The 21,280-nt window shown below is 34.1% G+C and overlaps 1 protein-coding gene across 1 annotated transcript in view; it reads right to left on the reverse strand.

Annotated features, from left to right (window-relative positions):
* Positions 1-20,828, reverse strand: part of LOC129244144 (uncharacterized) — a 72,936-nt gene extending 52,108 nt beyond the window's left edge. The window contains exon 1 of the mRNA XM_054881760.1: positions 20,783-20,828. Coding sequence (XP_054737735.1) covers positions 20,783-20,828 — 46 coding nt within the window. The remainder of the gene's footprint in view (positions 1-20,782) is intronic.
* Between the last annotated feature and the right edge of the window lie 452 nt (positions 20,829-21,280).

A 21,280-nucleotide genomic window follows, 5' to 3' on the forward strand; every position in this document is an offset into this window, starting at 1 on the left:
TTCTCGAAACGACTTTTTTTCAACTGGTGGACAGCTCAAAAAGTATCGACCAATCATTTTGAAATTTTTCAGAGTATTCCTTATTCAATTGTAATTCATAATTCTGGGATTAGATTATCATTAATTATATTTTTTTTAAATTGATGAAAAAATAAGTTTAATGAAAAATGAAGTTCTGTTCAAGCGCCTCAAAAACATGCAACTTTCAATATTATTTTATCACTATTAGGTTCATATTCTTAGGAAAAATGTTGTTAACGAGAAAAAAATTGTTGTTGATTACAGAGAAAAATTGCAATTTCAGGAAGGCCCACCAGCAAGATACTTGGATGGCGATCGTCCATGGACAGCACACTCTAACGCTACTATTTCCGGCGAAAATGGCTTCAAAAAAATTAAAAAGTGTACTTAAAAATATGAATAAAACACCCGCCGAGTTTAAACTATTTCTGATTATACCTTTCTTGCTCAAAAAATTCACGAAAAACACCAAAACTTCGGCCTTCCAAACCAGCTTCCCCCTTAAGAAACTCCATACCAATATTTTCAACATCTTAAAAATATCAAATTTTTTCCAAAGATTTTACAGTTTACTTCTTTTTATACACAGAACCAAAATAAATAAGTTTTCAGAAAAATTTGAGTCCACGTTCGAAATATTTACATTATTTTACATGGGATTTCTCAAATAGACTACGCAATATCTGCTCATCCGTGCTCCTTCTCCTTCTCTCGTGGCAAAAATACAACCAGATTAATTTGAGTGAAAATTGAGATGTCTGAATGAACTGAAATACTCGCCTGTCATAAAAATATGAAGCATGTAAAAGCAGACATTCGCTCGTATGTTCTTATTTATTTCAATGCTGGATTTTGCATATCAAGTAAGGTCAGGCTCATAGTTCATTGTGATACCATAAGAGGAATTTACTTTAATCTACCTAAACCCCATGTGAACTTTTCAAAAATGTTAGAAGTTCCCTGATTTCACACAGTACTGAGACCTTCCAACTCATTGCAAAATTGTCTTGCATTTTAGGTAGAAAGATATCGTTCTAACTTAAAATCTATTTTTTTATATACTCGCATATAAGTACACTCAAATAATATTCTTTATAGGTAGAATAAATATTATTTTTGTTCGAATACTCTTTTTGGCTTGGCAACTATTTTGAAATTTTCTGGCAAAAAATTACATCTTAGTCCGTAAATGACTTATTTGAAAGAACTTTTGAGCATAGCAAAAACTTGGCTCAAATTGAGCTATACGAAGCAAATATAGAGGGTTAAAATGTTCAACTAAAATTATTCTTGTCAAATTATTCTCTGATAATCCTCAAGGATATTCAAGGATAAGAACTTTAAAGCACATTTTCGAGATATTTTACCACAGAATGGCTGCGAAAAAAGTAGATGTTTTGTTATGTTTGCACCTAAAGACTATTTTTTAAATTTTGTTGAAATTTTAATTTATTATTGTACTTTTATTCAGACGTTCTGAGGGAAAAACTAAAAATGCAAATTTATTATGTTCGAGCTCAAGTTTCGTATGAGCATCGATTTGGTTGGCGAACGGTGTTATCTCTTTTAAAAATCAGTTTTCTTATAGTAAAGAATATAGCGCACTGTTTCTTTAGAAGCCTCATGTTGAGATATAGGGTTTTCTAGGATTGCGCTATCTAGAGATGATTAACGTTTTTTTATAGCGGTAGGTGGATGGTATTGATCTGGACAATATTTCTTTTCAACAAGACGGTGTTACGTGCCACACAAGCAACGAAACCATTGATCTTTTACGGGAAAAGTTTCCGGACCGTGTTATCTCTCGAAGAGGTTATCACAATTGGCCACCGAGATCTTGTGATTTAACACCTTGTGACTTTTTTTCTTTAGGGCCACGTGAAAGAGAAGGTCTACGCCAATAGCCCAGGCTCGATTTAAGACCTCAAAGATGGAACTATTGAGGCTATCGAGGACATAGGGCAGCCCCTTTGCAATTCGGTTATGGAAAATTTCATGAGGTCATTTGCCTGATGTTATATTCCACTATTAACGGCATACTTTCCTGTTTATAATGAAATAAACATCCGATCATTTATATTAAAAAATAGCATTTTTCTTTGAATAGCGAAATAACACCTCTTATTGGAATACTCTTTATATTCCCAAATTCCTGTTATTGTTAATACACACCAAATTATAGAAAAATTGTTTTTTATGATTAGTCAATTGCTAAGCTCGTTGCTGAAAGGAAACGGCATCTTATAAAAACCGTATCCTGTACATGGGCGAAATAAAATTGCAAGTGCTCAATTTGTGGTACAAGATCAACACACATGCGACAAATTGGTGGAGAAGTTCGGTCAAGCCCTTTACAAAAGAATGTACCCGCTAATTATACACACTTGCATGAAAGCCCCATAAAAAGCAAAATAAGCGTAACCCAAATAAGACGCCCAATGCCACTTTTACCACAACTGTCAAAACTCATTAATAATTGATTACAAATTCAAGTTCATTTCAATTGAAATGTACTCAACTTGCAAATCAAAGCCTTTGAACACTTTCCCTTTCAAAATGACTATGCCAATGCTAAGCAGTTTTTCAAATCATAGACAAAAGTTACTCAAACCAAAATAAATATTTACATTACACTATTTGCAGCAACTATTTACATACAAACAACAAAGCCCACAGATAAAAATGTCAAGAAGTGGAAAATTAAAAACTCAGAGGAAAATTTAGAGAATTTATTACAAGTAGATCGAAAAGTGTAAAATGCGGTATTTTCCAGCACTGATTTCGCACAAATACATTGGTAGATGATTTTTGTATGTACTCGCATGTAAGTGCTTTAGCCCTGTAAAAATTCACCGAGTTTGTTTGCTCAGCCGTGACCACCGAATACTGACCAAGCTATAATGCCAACACAATGGCATGGCAAAAAAAAAAAGCGATGAAGTTAGTCGTGCAATACAGTTGCGGGCTATGAAAGCAGTGAAGTGTGGAAAAAGCAGTGGCAAGAAGTAATTGGTTTGACAAACAATTGTGGTATTTGTTTATTTCGATTTATAGTCAAATTTTCCAATTCTTGCTTTTGCTCATTGCGACCTTACGATTTATCTTCGAGATACGTACATTTTACATTGTATTTTACATCGTTCTATTACTTAAGTGTTTTCTTTCCCTTAGTTGTACTTCACATAATGTTTCAGTCATAATTTGTTGCTTGTTTTTATTGTTCTCCACCCTCTCACTTTATGGCTGCGAAATGTTGAGGAAACATGCAAATATTGCCGTATTGTCAAGTACCTAAACCGCTATGCTGTGACCAATTCGAGTTGCACTCAACGCTGACAAGGTTAATGTTGTTATTATTATTATTATTGTTATTTGTTGTCTACATTGTGTGCCTAACAGCTTTGTCATACCTTTGCTATGTATATTGGAACAAAACCGTTGATTACCGTATTTACCACTTTCAATTTTAACACCACAAATGCCAATACATTTACAGCAACGAGAGTGAGTAAGCATTCGAGTCAGAGAGTGAAGTGAGCGAATGAGCGATTAAGTTAACTCACGGTTATAACTGCATATACGGCAAGCAATGAGGGGCGGGATTTATTTTGCATAAATTATTTGTGCAATAAATGTGTTTGTCACTATTTAAGTATGTGTAAATTTCATAGCTGACAGTTGCATTTATGTATTATTATTATGTATAATATTTGTATGCATAAAGACTTAAAGTGCTTTCCATAATGTATGTGCGAAAATATTATCATCCTGAAAAATTTTAGCGCCAAACGCATTATTTAAATGCCTTGGGAAGCGAAATAATGTCAATTAAGGCCAAGTCTCTAAATAATGCTAAAAACGCGCGGAACTCAAGTTGAAGTTGAGTTAACAACTTAAAAGAGTTCAGAACTTTTCTCTAGGCCTCTTCGTTTCGCCAAGATTTTGCAAGTGACGAATAGATCAAGCAACTGGTATAAATAAACATGTTTTGGAAAGCTGTCAAAAATTGCATTTGTTTGCGAAAATACTGTGATATGCTAGTTTTATCAAGTATAACCATACTCGCTAGCGGCGAATTTTGCTCGATAACTTTGTTTAATTGCAAGTAATTGCAAGTGTTTCATCAAATCAGCAGAGCCCTGAGATAGTGAGCAGAGAAGTTCCGAATCGAAGGCGCCTTCTCTTATTTTTACAACAACCATTATATGAAAAAAAAGTCGTGACATAGAACATGAAGAATTCATCTTCAATCTTAAACTCTAAGCTCTGAGTAGCGGCTAAGAAGGTTTTGCGGTCTGGCACATACGCATCATTTTGAAACAGGCAAACGACCAGTAGTAGTTAAACATAGTAAGAATTGGCGACTAGTACGCGTGCTAAATTCCAACAAGACAACGTTAGGCTTCGAATAACGCGCCAGAAGTTCCGCGAGCTTGGACGAGAGGTTCTGTATATCATATTCTGCATGTAGTAGAGATATAGCACTAAGCGATTGCCATATTTTTAAGCATGCGCCAAGTATTTCTTGAGAGTGCAAAACTGACCTTAAGACAAGCAAACATATGAAAATGAGCTGGTCCAGTTTTTACCAAAAGGAATGAAAAGATTTTCAAAATCATAAAAATTATTGAACAAAATTGCGCATATTTGATCTAATTTGTTGCGCATATTAAGAGAAAATATGATAAGTTCATCGCCAAAATAAAACGAGAAAATGATCAGACTTTTTCTCTTGACCTAATACAAAAAAAAAAAAAAAATTAATCAAATTTCAGTCTGAAAATGATTGCGTTGCTCTACCACTTTCACTGAGAAAGTTAAGGTTTTCTTTTACTTTTAACTTGAAAAAGCAAAACACAGCTAAAGAAAAGAACTCAAACGTACATACCTAAGTTCTCACGTGATTGTTAAATTATACGCGATAAATGCAGAGTTCTCTCACGGCGTTGAGAAATGATTTACCTACAGTACATTTTTTACAATCGCATAATTTTATCTTTGAAACGGAAGCAGATTTGTGACAGAGCAATAAAAAATTCTTTTAATAATAGCAATGAAAATAGTTAAATAACGGTTTCAGCAAAAACACGAGATCTTACATTTACTTATACAATTAGCAAGAAGACAGCTGTTTTACTCCAATTTACACGTAACTATGTATGCATGTATGTATGTATGCTTGAATGTGTGCGAGCATATTTCAAGCACAGCTGCATTGAAGCTTTGCTTTTTGTGACCAATTTGTAGGCCGGTCACGTTTGCCCGCACAGCTGATGCGCTTTCGTTGTAAAAACAGACCTCCTCCAAATACTTACTCACGTTCATCTGTATGCTTATGTGCTTACACACTTGTGTCAAGTTTAATTTACGAGCTTGTACAACTGAAATTTACGAGTGTTTTTTTATTGTCATTCGGAAGCGATGTTAGATTATAATAGGTATTTTGCTGCTGTTGTTTGGCAATGTAAATGTCCACGATTTGATTGCGTTCAAATTAGCGTAAAATGTAGAGCGACGTGTGCGCGTTTGGTGCACAATTAAAATTTTAATGGAGATTGCGTGGTTAAGATGGGAAATCAAAGAGGAAGATTTTTTTGTTGGTTTGTTTTGCTTATTTTATGTGAATTTTGAAGAATTTCTAAAAAAAAATACGCAAAAAAGTTTAAAAGCGCAAATGAGCGGCAGTTCAAGAGCTAAGGTTAAATATAAAAATGAAAAATGTTGCTTAGAGATATAATTTCTATGGCAGTACATGAATTGTCTGTATAAGAAGACCAACGTGAAAATATTTGTGTAGTTGTTGTAGTTATTATTAAAAGAAAGATCAGCTATGTGAGCATGTCATCATTCTGCAACTGAAAACATGATACATTTATATCCGGCAATCTAACGGTGGGGCCGTCATAGTGGAAAGGGTTTGTGAGTGATTGCCATTCAGTAGGGTTTGTGCTTGAAATCCGCTGTTGACATGAAACATGAAATGATAGGAAAGATTTATTTCTAATAGCGCTCGCCTCTCTACAGATAATGTAAAACCACTGGGTGTTTTTCTGCCACGAATAAACCCCACAAAAAAAGCCAACTGCCGCTCGGAGGCGGTATAAAAATGTTAGTAGTCTTCAAAATTTTCTGCCAGTTTCAAACTTGCACTTTATTATATGGCATATAAAACTGCATTTTCGAATTTTTTTTTTTTAAATTTGCTTAAACAAGTGTAAAATTTTCTCGAATTTTTGTAAAGTTTGTACGAAGTTTGAAACTATGGCGTTTATTAAAGAAAATAATTTTATTTAAAACATGAATAAATAAAATGTCAAATCTTGTTAAAATGTTGAGGTGCTATATTTTTTTCGCGGACTGTATATGTGAATATAAGATTGAAATATTAAATTCTTATATTGTTAAGTAAAAAGTGCAGATATTTTTTTGCTTTATTTCAACACTTAATAGCTTAATTAACGCACTTAAAACTATTAGAAAATTTAGATCAAATATGCGTAATTTTGTTCGATATTTCTTCCATTTTGAAATGTTTTAATAATTCCTTAATTAAAGAAATCTTCAACTGAGTTGATAAAAAACTTGACCAGCCCATTTTCAAAGGCCTCTTTTAAAGTGAGTTTTGTGCTATCAAGAAAACTTGTAAATGCCTGAAAAGTTGATAATTGTTTGACGTCAGCACAGGACTTTACAGTGAATGTGTTAGAACTTCCAAGTGCATTGGACTTCCGGTGTGTCGCTTAGGATGTGTGCTGCTGCGACATTGTCTTGATGAAACGAAATTCTCTTACTGACTTTAGGTAGAAGGGAACAGCTCTTAATGGGTGATACCCTCAAATTTTAAGGCTGTTTTTCTCCAATGGAAAAAATGGATCGAATTCAATAAGTGAATCGCAAGCGTCAATTCGGTGCGAAATGTTCTTTTGCGTGAATTCGTGTGGCACCTATACATTGAGCTCCTTCTTGACACGAGTCTTATGTAGATAGACCCAAGTTATTAACTGGCTAATCGTCACTTTCTAGGAGATGGAGTTAATGTTCACTTGGGGCGAATCCACGATTTTCACGATTTTATTTATGGTATAGACCAAATCGCTCCTATCAGAGTGTGTTTCATCTTCAACATTCAACTTAGTTACTAGAACGGAATACATGGAACCACAGTTTTGCTACCGTGGCCGATATTACATTGGGTCTTTAAACAGCACAAATGATTTTTGGTCGTCTGCTCCAATTTATCTTATGTGTATGCATGAAAGTTTCTCTTTTTTATCTCTATTTTTGAACTCTATTACTTACATACAACTGGTTTAATATACCTGTCCAAATTACTCGTCGATTTGTTATCATAAATCGTTGTTTATGGTTTATGCCGAGAAGAATGGCATCCGATATGTGATATGACAAATAACTTCTTCCGATAAGTCGACATTGAAGAATAATTGAAATGAAAAAGCTCTAAATACCTTCATACTGCTTACTTTCGAATAAAATATACGTAAAAAAAATTTTGTGCACTTCAAAAGAGTGAAAGCCTGACAAAAGCTAATTGCACTTTGTAATTTAGCAAAAAAGTATAAATAAAAATAAAGAATTGCTAAAGTAGAAATTTTTATTTGAAACTTAAATCAAAAGCACTTTCAATATCATCTACGTGGAGTGCACAAATTAAGTTTTTGTTGCTTTTGTCCATGTATAACTATGTGTATGCGATCATGCGACCACCAGGCAGTCAGCAGGTCACAAACGAGCTATGTCAAGCAGGGCAGCTAATAGACAATTACGGCGTTAATGGACAACGAAATTGGCGAAAAAAGCGTGTGGAAATGTAAAATGAGTAATCAACTCAATTTCTATCAATCAAGTCGACGAAAAGAGCTTACAATATTATATTTACGAATTTATACACACACTTGTATATAAATATGTATGTATATGGGAGAGTGTACTCATATCCAATATACCGCTATCAACTGCATTTCCATCACTTTTAACTCCATACACATTTCAGAAAACCGAAACTTCACATCAGCATCACGTCTGCCCTATCAGATAATTGAGCCACAACTAATGATTAATTTAGGAAAAATTGTAAAAAAGGCGAAAAAAGAAAATTTCTGCTTTCAAAAAGCCCCTTTTGTGAAACTAGTAAAAGTTTTTTTTTAATTTTTAAAGTGTATTATTAGCTTGAATCACCGTCCGCCTCCTGACCTGTCAAGGTTAAAAATGTGCATTCACAATATACCTCGTTTTTTGATGTTTCACTGAAGGCATGAAAGCGAAAATTATTTCGAATACTTATTCCACCGCTTGCTTTCTTTTTATTACAGCCTGAACTTGACCGTTTTCGTCCACTTGCGGCCACTAAACGCTAAAGTGGTCAATTAGGGCTTCATTTGAAAATCATTTTGGATCGACATTTTTTCAGTATGGCCAATCAATCAGCTATGAAATTAGTGTAAATCGACTTTCCGTGATAATATCTATACACGAGGGTGTAAGCTACAAATTTGAGGGCTAAGAAAACTTTCGGATTAATTGCAAGTTAAAAGTTAAAAATTTGAAGGGTGGGTGTTTGGGGTTTTGGGTTGGGTTGTTTTAATTATATTTTATGGTGTGTAGCAGATATTTATTTTAATACCATATTTTGCATATCAAACTGATAAATATGCAATTCTTGCTTCAAAAGCTACTCAATTTTTTTTTCAATATGCACATTTTTATTTCAATATAGTCTTCATTATTCATAGATAGGCAGGTATTTGTACCAATTACAAGTAAAGGCTTGCTTTGACAGCTTTTGCGTGTTGGGTGGCTGACAACAAAATTTTCTGATAAATATTGTGGTAAAGCATTTTAGTACTCAAATGCCTTATTTAGAAGGAACTTTGTTTTGTAAAGGAAGTGGGTTAAAATGTTGCAAGAAAATTATCTTCATTAAATTCTAGTTTGGAACATTAAAAATAATAAGTGAATTCTATGATCAAAATTAGGAAATTTTTACTAATTGCAATATGAAAAAAAAAACTGTGGGACGTGCTGGGCTACAACTTTGTTATACCAAAAGGGTATAATCATGATGTAGTTTTAGGACTAAACGTTCGCTTTTCACTTTCAATAAAAATATTTATTTTTTTTTTACTGAGTAATTGTGGACTTTTCATTACAACAGTAAAATAAGGTAACATTTTTTTTTTGCTTTTTAAATTTTGGGTGGAATAGTGTTAATAGTTAGATGGTCCAAAAAAGGTTTTTGGTTTTCTTAATGCACCCCTTTAATTGGTTTTATGACCAAAAATGAGTATCCTATATTTTAATTTTTATTTAACATTTACACGTTTCGCCAACGCTTCAAAAATCACAATTTTTTAATTTTATTTCACAACCTCCAAAAATGATGTCAAATATGAAAAAAATCTTAAACACTTTTTTTACCAAATTTACGAAAAACTGCGGTATTTACTATGCACTAATAATTTTTGAAGCGTTTGTGACACGTGTTAATATTAAAGAAAACAAAATATATTACAAATTAATTTGTTTGGCCCTAGAACAACTTTTTAATTGATGGCATTGAACGATGCAAAAGATGCCTCTTTAATTTGTACTAAGATCATTAAAGTTTTCTGATCCCAGCTCATCTTTCACATCCCGTTCGCTATTCACCAACTTGAAGCCCTTAGAGAGCAGAAGATCGATACTTGACCTCTCGTTTGTTTGTCATTAAGGGTGACATTAATTGCTCATTTCTGCTTCAAAGTGTTAATTTTCTTACGCAAATCGTTTTAAAATGATAATATTTTACTTTATTCGGAATAAATTTGCATTTAATTTAAAGTAGCATCAAAAATAGATGACTTCTTAGAGATATGAATTGAAATTTTGTGGAAAATATTATAAGTATTGAGCATAATATTTTTTATATTCTCCTTACAAGCTGCAAAAACGACCCAAATGTCAAGGAGGTTATATTTTATTACTATATTTTTGGGAGAATTTAATCTCGCAGTATTCCATGTGAACTAAATATGTGGAGCGTGCACGAAAAAAGTGGTGCGAATAAAGTAAAATTTTGTACAGAAAAAATACGCGAAACATTTGTGTGTATATTTTTTTTACTTCACTATTTAACACAAGAAAGAAATTTAGATTCAAAAATATGTTCGGTACTTCCCTGCGACGCTTGTCGTCATCACTTGCATAGTTAATGCAGTCACCTTCTCGGCTTATGGTTTCCATTTTTGTGCAACTGGTTTTTGATTTTTAGCAAAGTCTGTTATGGATTTAAGATGTATTTTAATCATTACCCCATAACGCTTCATGGGGCGTAGCTCTGGACAATTTGATGGATTACTCTGTTTGGAAACGATTTTGTACCAAGTAATTGCTTTTTTGGTGTTTTGCGAGGCATAAAGATTCGGCCAAAATAATACAGAACCTCAATGCGGCTTCGAAAATAGTAGAAAACGTTTCCAATGGTAAGTTGGAACAAAAATTTCACTTCTTTCTCCATATGAACACATTTGGTAGTTTTTACATTCTTAACTTCTCGGCATCTTCTCTTTACTACCCGCTGCACAGAACTGCTGACCGTTAATTGCTTACAGTCGCCCTTCATATTTTGTAAGCAACTATTCGTTTAATCGGTGCACTCGACTTTTTGCTTCTCTTTCTTTCACTTCATTTCTGTTTGGCACTTTTGGTACCTTAATTGACTTTAGCTGAGCATCCTTTTTGTATTTTCGAACATAAGCTAGTGAAGTGAAGAACTTTTGAGCCATATCTCGCCTAAAGGCTTTCGATTTCCACTTCAAATGACTTTCACTGATATTGCGAGATTTTTGTTCACTGTAGAGTCTTTTTCTCCCAGAACCTTTTACCCGTTTTTGTATCATTGAAGTACTAACTCCGAAAATGGTTTGCTACACGTTTTCATGCCCATGTTGCATTTTCTCATAAGGTGGGCAAACCTTTGTTTCTTAGTTCGAGCTCAGTTGCTGCCTTTTCTCTGAAAATCGTTCTTTAAACTTTAAAAATAAGAGATCCATCATTGTGAATATTTCTGTTTTGCAAAAAGTCATAATCTTCTTGTGTAGTAAGTTAAAAAGTATTTTTTGTGGTTTTTTATAGAAGGGCGTAGATGTTGATCCCCCCTAAAAGTCTCCAGTTGGAAGATTTTAAAATTATTAAATATTATTTCCTAAGATCCTTTACCATAAACCTTTATCTGAACCTAATTTTTTTTTGTGTTCTACGAGGAAACTAACAAAAGTGCGGTAAACTTATGACATTTTATATGTTCTTGAAAAAACCAAAAAAAGGGAATTCGCTTTTCAATAATCTTAAATGTGATATTTTATTCTAAACCTGAGCAATTTCGGTAAAAATGGAGACGAGCAAATATAAAATTACTGATGAAACATCGGTGGAAATTGCGCTACTTGCAGCAAGGATTCGCCGTGTTATCGTTCACGGTTTTTGACGGCCTCGAATGGCTTAAGAAGTGCTACTGGCTATCACTAAGCTTGTACCGCGAATATTGTGGAACGATTTACTGTACACGAACAAATTTCCATTGAGTAGATTCACGAATTTTAAATGAGAAACGAAAAGGTGCTCGAGTACGTCTGGCTCAATGGGTTAGAAAACAGGGAGTCTAATAACTTAAACATGATCGTAATAGATGACCACGCATACTTAGTTTTATAAATATGACCAGTACAATAACTTGCAGTCAACGATATAGAGCTCTTAAGGAGCAAATCCAACTTTTAAAGCCAAGAAACAAAAGTAAGCAAAGGAAGTGATGAAATCAATTTATTGCATTAGAGAAACATTTTTTGTTAATATTCTTCTAGATACTTTTCAGACAGTAAATGCCAAATGGTAACATACACTGAAAATTATTTAACAAAAGTATGGAAATATTTATTGAAAAATCAATAAAAAAGAGAAGCTTTGCAGCTCAACTCAACTCAAATTACAGTAACTCTAATGCCTTTTCTGTCATCGAAGAAATGGTCCGTCGCCATATTTATCAGATGTGATTTCTGGTTATTTCCAAAAATTAGAAAAAATTCCAAACTAACCAGCCGCCCCATAAATCCGGTTCAATTTATGTATAGCTTTTTTTCGCATTTTCCTAAATGAAGCCTTCACTTTCAATTGACCTATAAAAAGGAACAACAGCTCCGATTTCAGCTGGACACAATTGCATTTTACAACGGTATCACTTTCGCCATGCCGCTGCGCTGGTTAACTGGCTGTTGAAAGAGTAACAAAGGCCTTCAGCGACTTGCTAAATTGCAATTGAACCACTCAGTGGGGAGGTAGAGATAAGCTAATGAAGTTACAATAGTCAGTACCCACCCCACTGTTACTTCACTGCCGCAACGCGCACTTTGTAAGTACATTAAACTTTTCGCTGTAATTTTATTCATTCCTATTCATTTATCCTACCGCTTTGACTCATTTCATTTTCATGCTTATTATAAGCGCTTAGTTCCATTAGGTATGGTGAGCCAATACGCAGGTTATGAAGAGAAGAAATAAACAAAAAAACTCAATTGCTTATTTTTATTGACATTCGCTACTTTTTTCGGCCGCATTTGCTGCTGCTGCTGTTGTAGCTATTGCGGCCGCTGTTTATCTACTTAGGAGCCATAATGCTTTTCAGAGTCTAACAGGGCTCATAAAATTTATCGAAGTATGTATTTGTCTTTTTATTAGGCTGGCACTTTCCTGGCGCGCGCCACAATTGTTTCGATGATTGGCCGCTGTCGTCGCTTACTCTGCGACTCCTGCTTGTTGCCCTGTAACCGTATACATACTTTCGCATATGCATGTGTGTGTGAGCGCGTAATTGCGTTTTCGCCTATATTTGGCGTTAGCGCAAGCGCAGCTGGTGCCCACTGTGGTCAAATGCATGTGCATACTCTGCCACGTTCCCTTTACCCTTCATTCTCCGGTAGCAATGCGAATTATGTCATTGCCTCAGCTGTGGCTTTTATAGGCACGTTTTGGATTTTCAGTTTTTTCTCTTTTTTTTCTTATTTTTATTTGAATGAACTTTTTGAATAGTTTAAAGTTATGGTAAAGGTTGATTTAGTTTCATTGTTTAGTTACACTTGCTGTTATTTTTATTGCTGCCACTTTTGTTATACGAAATTTATTTGTGCTCTTGCTTTGGCGTCCAGTAGCCTAACTTTTGCTCACCTTATATCATAAAATAACGATGAAAGCTGAGTGGCAAGTGTGTATTTGGTTATTGCATGTGGTTCCTTTTTTTTGTTTTGCTTAACTTTCAACTTTGCGCATTTGTTACGTTTGCAAAATGTTTGCTCTAATTCTGGCATTTTACTGCTTTCCTTTCGTTTTTTTCCCTTTTGCTAATTTTGTTGCTTATTTTATGTCTATGTGCATGTTATATAAGTGCTTTGTTTCATTTATGAATTTGAAAGCGTGAATGGCCTTTGCAATTATTGAAATTTGGTGTTTTGTGCACTATCAACGTATTATTTTATTGCCAGGTTTGTGCCTCAAGTCTTTGGTTTATTGATACGGATCTTGAAGTGCTGGTTAAAGCATTCAATTTCAAATTTGTTTCTTTGTCATTGGCAGGAAGTAGAAGGAGGTATGCCTGGTATAGAAGCCTTTCAACTAATTTTTGTTTTTTTTTTTTTTGGTGGGCGTAGTAGGGTGTAAAATGCCTTCGCACTTACAGCGACCGGCGTTAACTGCGTCGAGTGGTATCGCCAAAAACAATCTCTCGTGTCCTTCTGGGGAGACTATTATTGTCTTTTAGTAGTTGATATATTTAATAGGCTACTTCTTCGTAGTTAATATGTTTAAATAAACAATGGCTTGTGAACGTACCTATTATCATAATATAAATTTACTAAAAATCAGAAAACTTAAATATTCATTCCTCTTCTTTTTTTATATCTTATTATTCTTCAGAAAAAAGCGTCACTAATTTCTTTCTCATGCAAACTAGCATCAATTTTGACGCATTAGTCAATGAAAGTTCTGCTTAACTCAATATTTTCAATATCTTTGACCTTCCTCTGCTGCCACCAGCAGCCATCACATCGAATACTTTTAGAACTATTCAGCAATGCCATAGCCAGCTTGGCCACTGGCTCTTATTCGCTATCTATGTCTATGTCGCCGTAAAGCTCATACAGCTAATTACTTCATCGTCTGCGATATTGAGGTAGGTTTTTAAATACTCGCACTTCACTGAGCCTTTCTTTGGAGCACTTCTCAGCTGGACAATAGGATGGGAATGATGAAATACTTAAACTTGGGGTGCTAGTTAATTAGGAGGAAGGATATCAATACCGAGTTCCCTGAATTCTGGTATTTACTGATCCTGAAAATTCCGGTATTACCTATATTAGCTCTGGTATCCCGAAAAAGTTTAAATGTCGACTTGAAAGTAAAGTAAAACTAAAGGTGTAGAAGCTTTTCAATTTCCAAAAAACCTGTTTTAATTTAATTTATTTGCTTTGAAAGTTTAGTTTTAAAGTTTTCAGCAAAAATCAGGATTGTTTGGTGAGTTTTATGGAAAAAAATAAAAATTATTCCTGAACGTAATTTTTTTTCACAGAAACGAACATAATTTTTTTGTTTTATTTTATGTTTTTGCGTATGTTCCACTCAGCCACCTCGCCATTTTATACAGCTAATTGAGAAGTTCTAACAATTTTTTGGGTTCTTAGTTAATTTCAATACTTTTTTTATGAAAACATTCATTCACGTTTATTTTACTACAAAAACTGTATAAATTAAATAAATCATAAATCTTAAAATTTGCGTATGATTTATGAAAGAATTCAAAAAATTGTCTTCGATATCTCGAACGTTTCAATGAGAGTTTTTGGAAAAATTTCAAGTTTGCAGTTTTGTAGCTGATTTAATTTGAATCAAGTATACATTTCAAGGGGCTTAAGAATGTGAGTGAGTTCTTTCAGATACAGAGTATTGATTGTTTTCTTCCATAAAAAGAAAGCTCCGAATTTTTTTATAAGGTGTGGCTCAAAAACTTATTTTTATTTCACAGCGAAAGAATAGAACTCGAAACAAAGTTTTATTTTTGATCAAAAGAATTTATATATTGTAATTTATGTTTTCTGAGCAATATAATAAAAGTCAGAAATTTATGTTCCTTTTGATCACAAACTTTAAAATCTCAAAAGAATGATTACATATAATAACCATTAATAATGTGTTTTCCCTTGAACTTAATACAATAATTTTGAGCCATCCCTCCGGTAATTTATGGGCACATTGCCAAAAAACCATTTACTTCTTAACACTAAGAAATAGTCAAACTGCGAAATAAACGGAATAAAAGGACATTTAAGATGCATTTGCACGAATAATGCTTTGAGGGCGTAGATAATCTGAGCACAAACATCGAATTGTATGGGTAACGAAAAATTATTAGAATTTGGTTGAAAATTACACAGACGACTGATTGGCTTCGGCTTCAGGTGTGATGGAAGTTATTTTTACTGCATTTTTGCTGGTAATGTAGAATGCCCATCTATTAAAGGAAGATCTTTAGTGCAACCTTAGCATATACAAGGTGGCGCAAAATTAATCACCCTATCGGAAGGTTTAACAACATCAAGACGCACGCCACAAATAGAAGGAGGAGCTCGGCCAAACACTTAAAAAGGGTGTACGCGCAAATTATATATATTTATAATTATATATATATATATGTATATATATGTATCGGAAGGTTTATAATTTTTTAAATGGCAATGATATTTGATATTTCGTACATCAATGACATTTGACATTTGTGGACTATACTGCTGCAGTATACAACGCACTGAAGAACGTAAAGATCAAAATAAAAATGTTCATCACTCAAAATTAAGTTTTTATCAATGAAAAAGTTAGTAAAAAAACAAAATTGGATGATTAATTTTGTGCCACCTTTTATGGAGATCGTACCTAATATTTTACCTAATCTTTTCCTTTTGTACACTGACCTTCCAGAGTAAGTAAGAGCTTTCTGAAAATACCAAACAGGGTGATAGCGAAATTCCTAATCAAACTGAGATGGAAGGAATTAACTATAATTGCTAGTTGCTTGATCACTGGACACAAATCATAAGGCCATTCTACTGATACAAACTTCCCTTCACCTTTTCCTCCAAAGCCCATTCCCTACAATTCTTTCATTGAAAATGTTATATATCACTTCAAAATAGTTATCCTTAAGAGGACGAAAGTGTTAAAGATCTTTTTAAGTACATTCATCCAAACAATAAAAGTATGAGAACTCAATAGCAGATGCAGGCACAGGTGTAGTCATCATTTAGAACAATAAATTTCAATCAAATTGGGTAAACCAAAAACAACAGAATGCGCCCACGCCCAATTGCGTATTTTAAAACTATTGCTTAACATGGCACTATTCTTAGAACAGCTGAAGACAACGCGTTGAAAAAGAACATCGGAAATCGATGTCCGTACCGCACCTTCAAAATGGTTTACTACATGCATGCATCGGTATACATACGTCAATACAACTCTTTATGTGACTAAGCATAATTTTTCTGGCATTGTGTTGGCCATATGAGCTCAATAATGAATATCATACGGGTGTGTGTGTGTGTTTGTCAGGGCTATGCACAATGTTTGTTCTTTACATGCAGATATTGCCATTTCGACATGACTAGAGCAATCGTGTGAAAAAATTATTAAATATAATTATTGTCACATATATATATGCACATATATGCATACATATATATTATACATACATACATTTAAGTGCAAAATCCCCCAACTGGAAATTTTGGACGATTTTCATAGTCCTACTAATGTAAGTAATCCTTCGGAAAGCACGAAGAATGCGCGTTTCGGAAAAAAACTTGGACAAGGCGATATACATTATTTTTGCTTAGGAGATAACCAACTTTAGATAACACCCAAAATTAACTCCTTTATTTCATAAAACATTACTAAAACTAATCAAAAATATATTTCTCAAGTTCTGAATGGCTAAGTTAGGGTATGCTTTTAAGTGCCACAAAATGTAAGTAAGCAATAATTCTAAGTGATAATTTTTAATTTTTTTTGGAAATTTGAGCCATTAAGCAAACGTTTTGACTATTTTCTTTAATGCTCATTATTTTTGTATAAATCCATATAAATCTCCTTTCACACCTTTTAAAAAAATTGAAAACATTTCACAAACTTTTCATGGCAATTCTACGGTTACAGGCTGCAACCGGTAGTTGAGGACATGCTCTAACTTGCCGAAACCATTATGTATTTTTCTTATTGCTCTTTTCCAGATAAGACATGTATAGCTTCAACTTAACTCAAGAAATGAAGAGTCATGCAGTCGGCATATATGCAATTTGCACAGATTTAGAAATCTCTAATTTTCTTAAGTGTGCCCGAATATGTCCAAAATCTTTTGCAAAACACAAAAAATATGCGGAACATTCTATTATTGTCCAACATGCAGAATTTATTTTTTTTACTTATTTATGAGGGAGAGAAGTGAGTTAAAAGATATTCTAAACAAAATAAAATACCCAGAAGCGCCCGACATGTTATGATTTTGTGCGACGGAAAGTATTTTGACCAATACCAAAAACTCAACGCAGAAATAACAGATGGCTATGCCGCAATCCTACAGACGTTCTTGTTGTTATTCACAAGAAGTTTCCAGCTACTGCATAGTTGAGCCTGAAAACAATAAGCATCCTCATAAGACCATTTCTTCTCCGAGTTGTGATAATTAATATATGAATTTCGAGCACTTATAACTGCATACCAACATTTTTTTTTTAAATTATAATTAAAAACCATACAATTGGGATGGGAAGTTTGTAGAATTGTTGGACCTTGTTCATAAAATTTTAAAACTGAATTTATGAGGTTTTTATTAGACAATTAGCTGTGTATACTATAAGAAATAATTAACATTGGAAAAAGTATGCAAATAGTTCAATAATTTGGGGTTCTATCATCTGACCCGGGGTGCAAATCTGCAGCATTTGTATTTATCTTAAAGCTTTTTGACTGCAAACAGATACAGAACATCTGTTCTTGAAGCTTCTTTAAAAATTCAATTCCCAATTGTTTTAAGTCGAATTGGATTCAAGCACTTAGTGAAAATGATAAGCTTGAATTGAACGTTTCTTTAAAAATAAGTTTTCACATCTAATTATTGACTTTGATACTCCACTTTGTTAGGTATTCTTCTATCAAGTTTCGCTCCACCGCTAAAATGTAAACTTAAGATTAGAATCTGTGCTCAAGTTGAGAATTAGCTTTTTAGAATTTCTACATAGCTTTAAAAGTCACTTAAAGTTTTATTATTTTCTTCAACTTGATAATTCTTTTCTGTTGGGAAGGCAATTTACCTTTTAGCATTAATTATTAACGTTGCACTGTTGTAATTTAATTGCCCAAAAATCAGTTTAAGGTTGCGCCCAATAATGTGTGCTTGTACCCACACTTATTGCACACATGCATGCCTACACACACATTTATACATATAAATAAAAAACAATGGGTAATCAGCGCAATGGAAACAAGAATATAATCATTTGTCTATTGCTAAAGGGCGCCACTCTCAAATTAGTATGTTGCACGTGTGATTTCCGTTGTCGTCGTTGCATTGGGGCACATAATAAGTTTGATTGTTATTGCCAACACCGATGGACGGATGGGAAGTATAGACAAACGGATGGGTGAGGGGCACATGCCCTGCACTGCATAGTGTGTGATCTGTGTCGCAATGTGAACTGCAGCAGCATTGCTGACAAATATACAAACATAAAATAAAGAAGCAAAAAAACAAAACAAGCGCATTTATCGGTGTATGCAGACATAGCGCCAAAAAGTAGCAAAAGCATTAGATTTGCATGTGAACTCGAACTCATTGCATAATTTGCAAAAAATACCTGTGTATGTTTGCATGCCAGCTTGTTTTGTGTGGCATGCAATGAAGTCGAGAGATCTTTAACCACTGATAAACAAATTACTTTAAGCTTCTGTGAATTTTATAGCTTACATCACATTGTTGTTGTTGTTTAAGAGTGTTTTGTTTATTACTAAACATATTTATATATGCACGGTATATGTAATGTGTATGCCCATTTGCATATGTATTGAATACAGGGCACCTCAAAGGGGGTCAATTGCGACAGATTCTGTTGACGAAATATGGTGGTCAATTAAAGGAATGCGCGTAAGATAGCACTGCTTTTAGCCTCTAAAGTGATTGCACGGAAAATTGGTAAGGAGTGATCGACTCGGAGGTTATTAATTTTATGATTGTACTATTATACAACTAAGCTAATTCGGTGTGGTTTTACCTAATTTTACCCAAATATTAATTTAACTCGAGGGGATCTAAACTGCAAAGATTTAGCTCGTGTGTGAAAAAATTATCTATATTGTTGTACGAATATGAATCATGGATGGTCGTTAACACCATCACACATGGGTACAATCTTTCGGCAACAAATGCCTCCGCATCATCCGTAGAATATTCTGGTCCAACACCATCAGCAACGACGCGCTGTGGAGATTAACTAATGAGGAACTCATGCTATGGTAAATCAAACGTAGAAAGTGGCGATGGATATTTCACACGCTTAGAAAACCCCCAGATAGCATCACGGGAATGGCACTGGTCTGGAACCCGCAAGGCAACAGAGGTCGCGGTTAGCCAAAAAATAATTTACGAGCTAGCAGATGCCGACATGAGACGGCGCAAAAGCAATAACCCAGAACCGTGAACGAAGTTGTCTTGTAGATGTCCTATGGCCCAGGCGGAGTGAACAAAGAAGAAAAGACATCACCTGTATTTGATTATTTCTATTCACTTAACTCAAATACAATATGTTTTTGAACTTTGACAGATATAGGTTGAGAGAGATACTCATAAAGATACAAGTTTTAACCCAAGAAAAGTTTTGTGGCTTCAAATTTTGCAGATAATAGTTTTTGTAAATCTTTAATATGGTATAGACTTCTGCAATTAGGTAAAAAGTGACCAATCAAGGAAGGCTAAAAAAAAACAGTTCGGTGTGTTTTACAACGACAAAGTTCAGAATATTAACTCGAAGAAAAGCAAAGATCCTCTTAGTGGAGAATCTTTATCGCATGCACGCTTTACCGTTTGGTCTACGTTCCCAGCACGGAACAAGGCGAAAATGCACAAAATCGCAAGAAAATACTTTGCAAATCAAGGCTATGTGCCATACTTTTGATGACTATAGTGTAAGTCACTCCGAAATGAAGCAAACATCATGGATAGGAATTACTATTGAAGCGATGGGAAGTATGAATTAATTTGATGGCTGGAGTAGTTGCATTAAACTCAGTGGCGCGTAGGATAGGTTCGGTTATCCAGATTGCTTGTCTAAGTTAAGACACTCGGCGGTCCTAAGGCGCATTCTGGAGCCTGCATTTGATTTACATCCCCTAACTAAGTTGTTTGAACCACTTAGATCTTTTTAAAAAGGTAAATAGTCCCTCCAGTGAGATATTTGGCACGGATTCTTTGAAATGCAGGACCTTCACATATTCATCTCCCTCCCCAATTTCTTCTTCATCGGTGGAACTTACTCTCAAGGTGAAAAGATAAGTGTAGTTTTGGTACAACCTTATTTTTTCCTTTAAAGTTACACCAAGCACAAACACTTGGCGCACTCACTTTTGCTGTCCATTAATGCTGGCTTCTTTGCAGAATCTATTTAACTACCACACTTACATCGCGTGTAGAGTGTTTTTCTTGAGTGTTCCTGGTACTTTCTCATATTCGTCACAAAAGACATCGCAGTAACAATTCCTTTTCACAACTAGTATATCTGGGCATTCCCACAAGAGCTCAATAATAACAACAAGACAAAACAGAGCTTTCAAACATAATAAATTGAGTGCAAAACTTTGAGCGTCTTAAAAGCTGGTCATATGTAGAAAAAAGGCAAAAAGTTAGATCCATAAAGTGTATTTATCTTTTTGAATAATAGGAATAGATTTTCACACAGTGATGTGGAAGTTGATAAGCAATTTTTTCTTGAAAATTTTCTTTAAGAGTGAAATCATAAAAAAATATCAAAATTTTATTAATATTTAACTGTGTTACTATTTAAGAATGGGACTGTTAAATTTAGTTCTCCCTGAAACTTGCAGAAAACTCCTAGTAAGTGCACGCATGGTTAAAATTTCTTTCCATAGTTAAAATCCATTTTTCATTATTAAAATTTCT

Source organism: Anastrepha obliqua, chromosome 4 (genome assembly GCF_027943255.1).
Source record: "Anastrepha obliqua isolate idAnaObli1 chromosome 4, idAnaObli1_1.0, whole genome shotgun sequence".
Lineage (NCBI taxonomy): Eukaryota > Metazoa > Arthropoda > Insecta > Diptera > Tephritidae > Anastrepha > Anastrepha obliqua.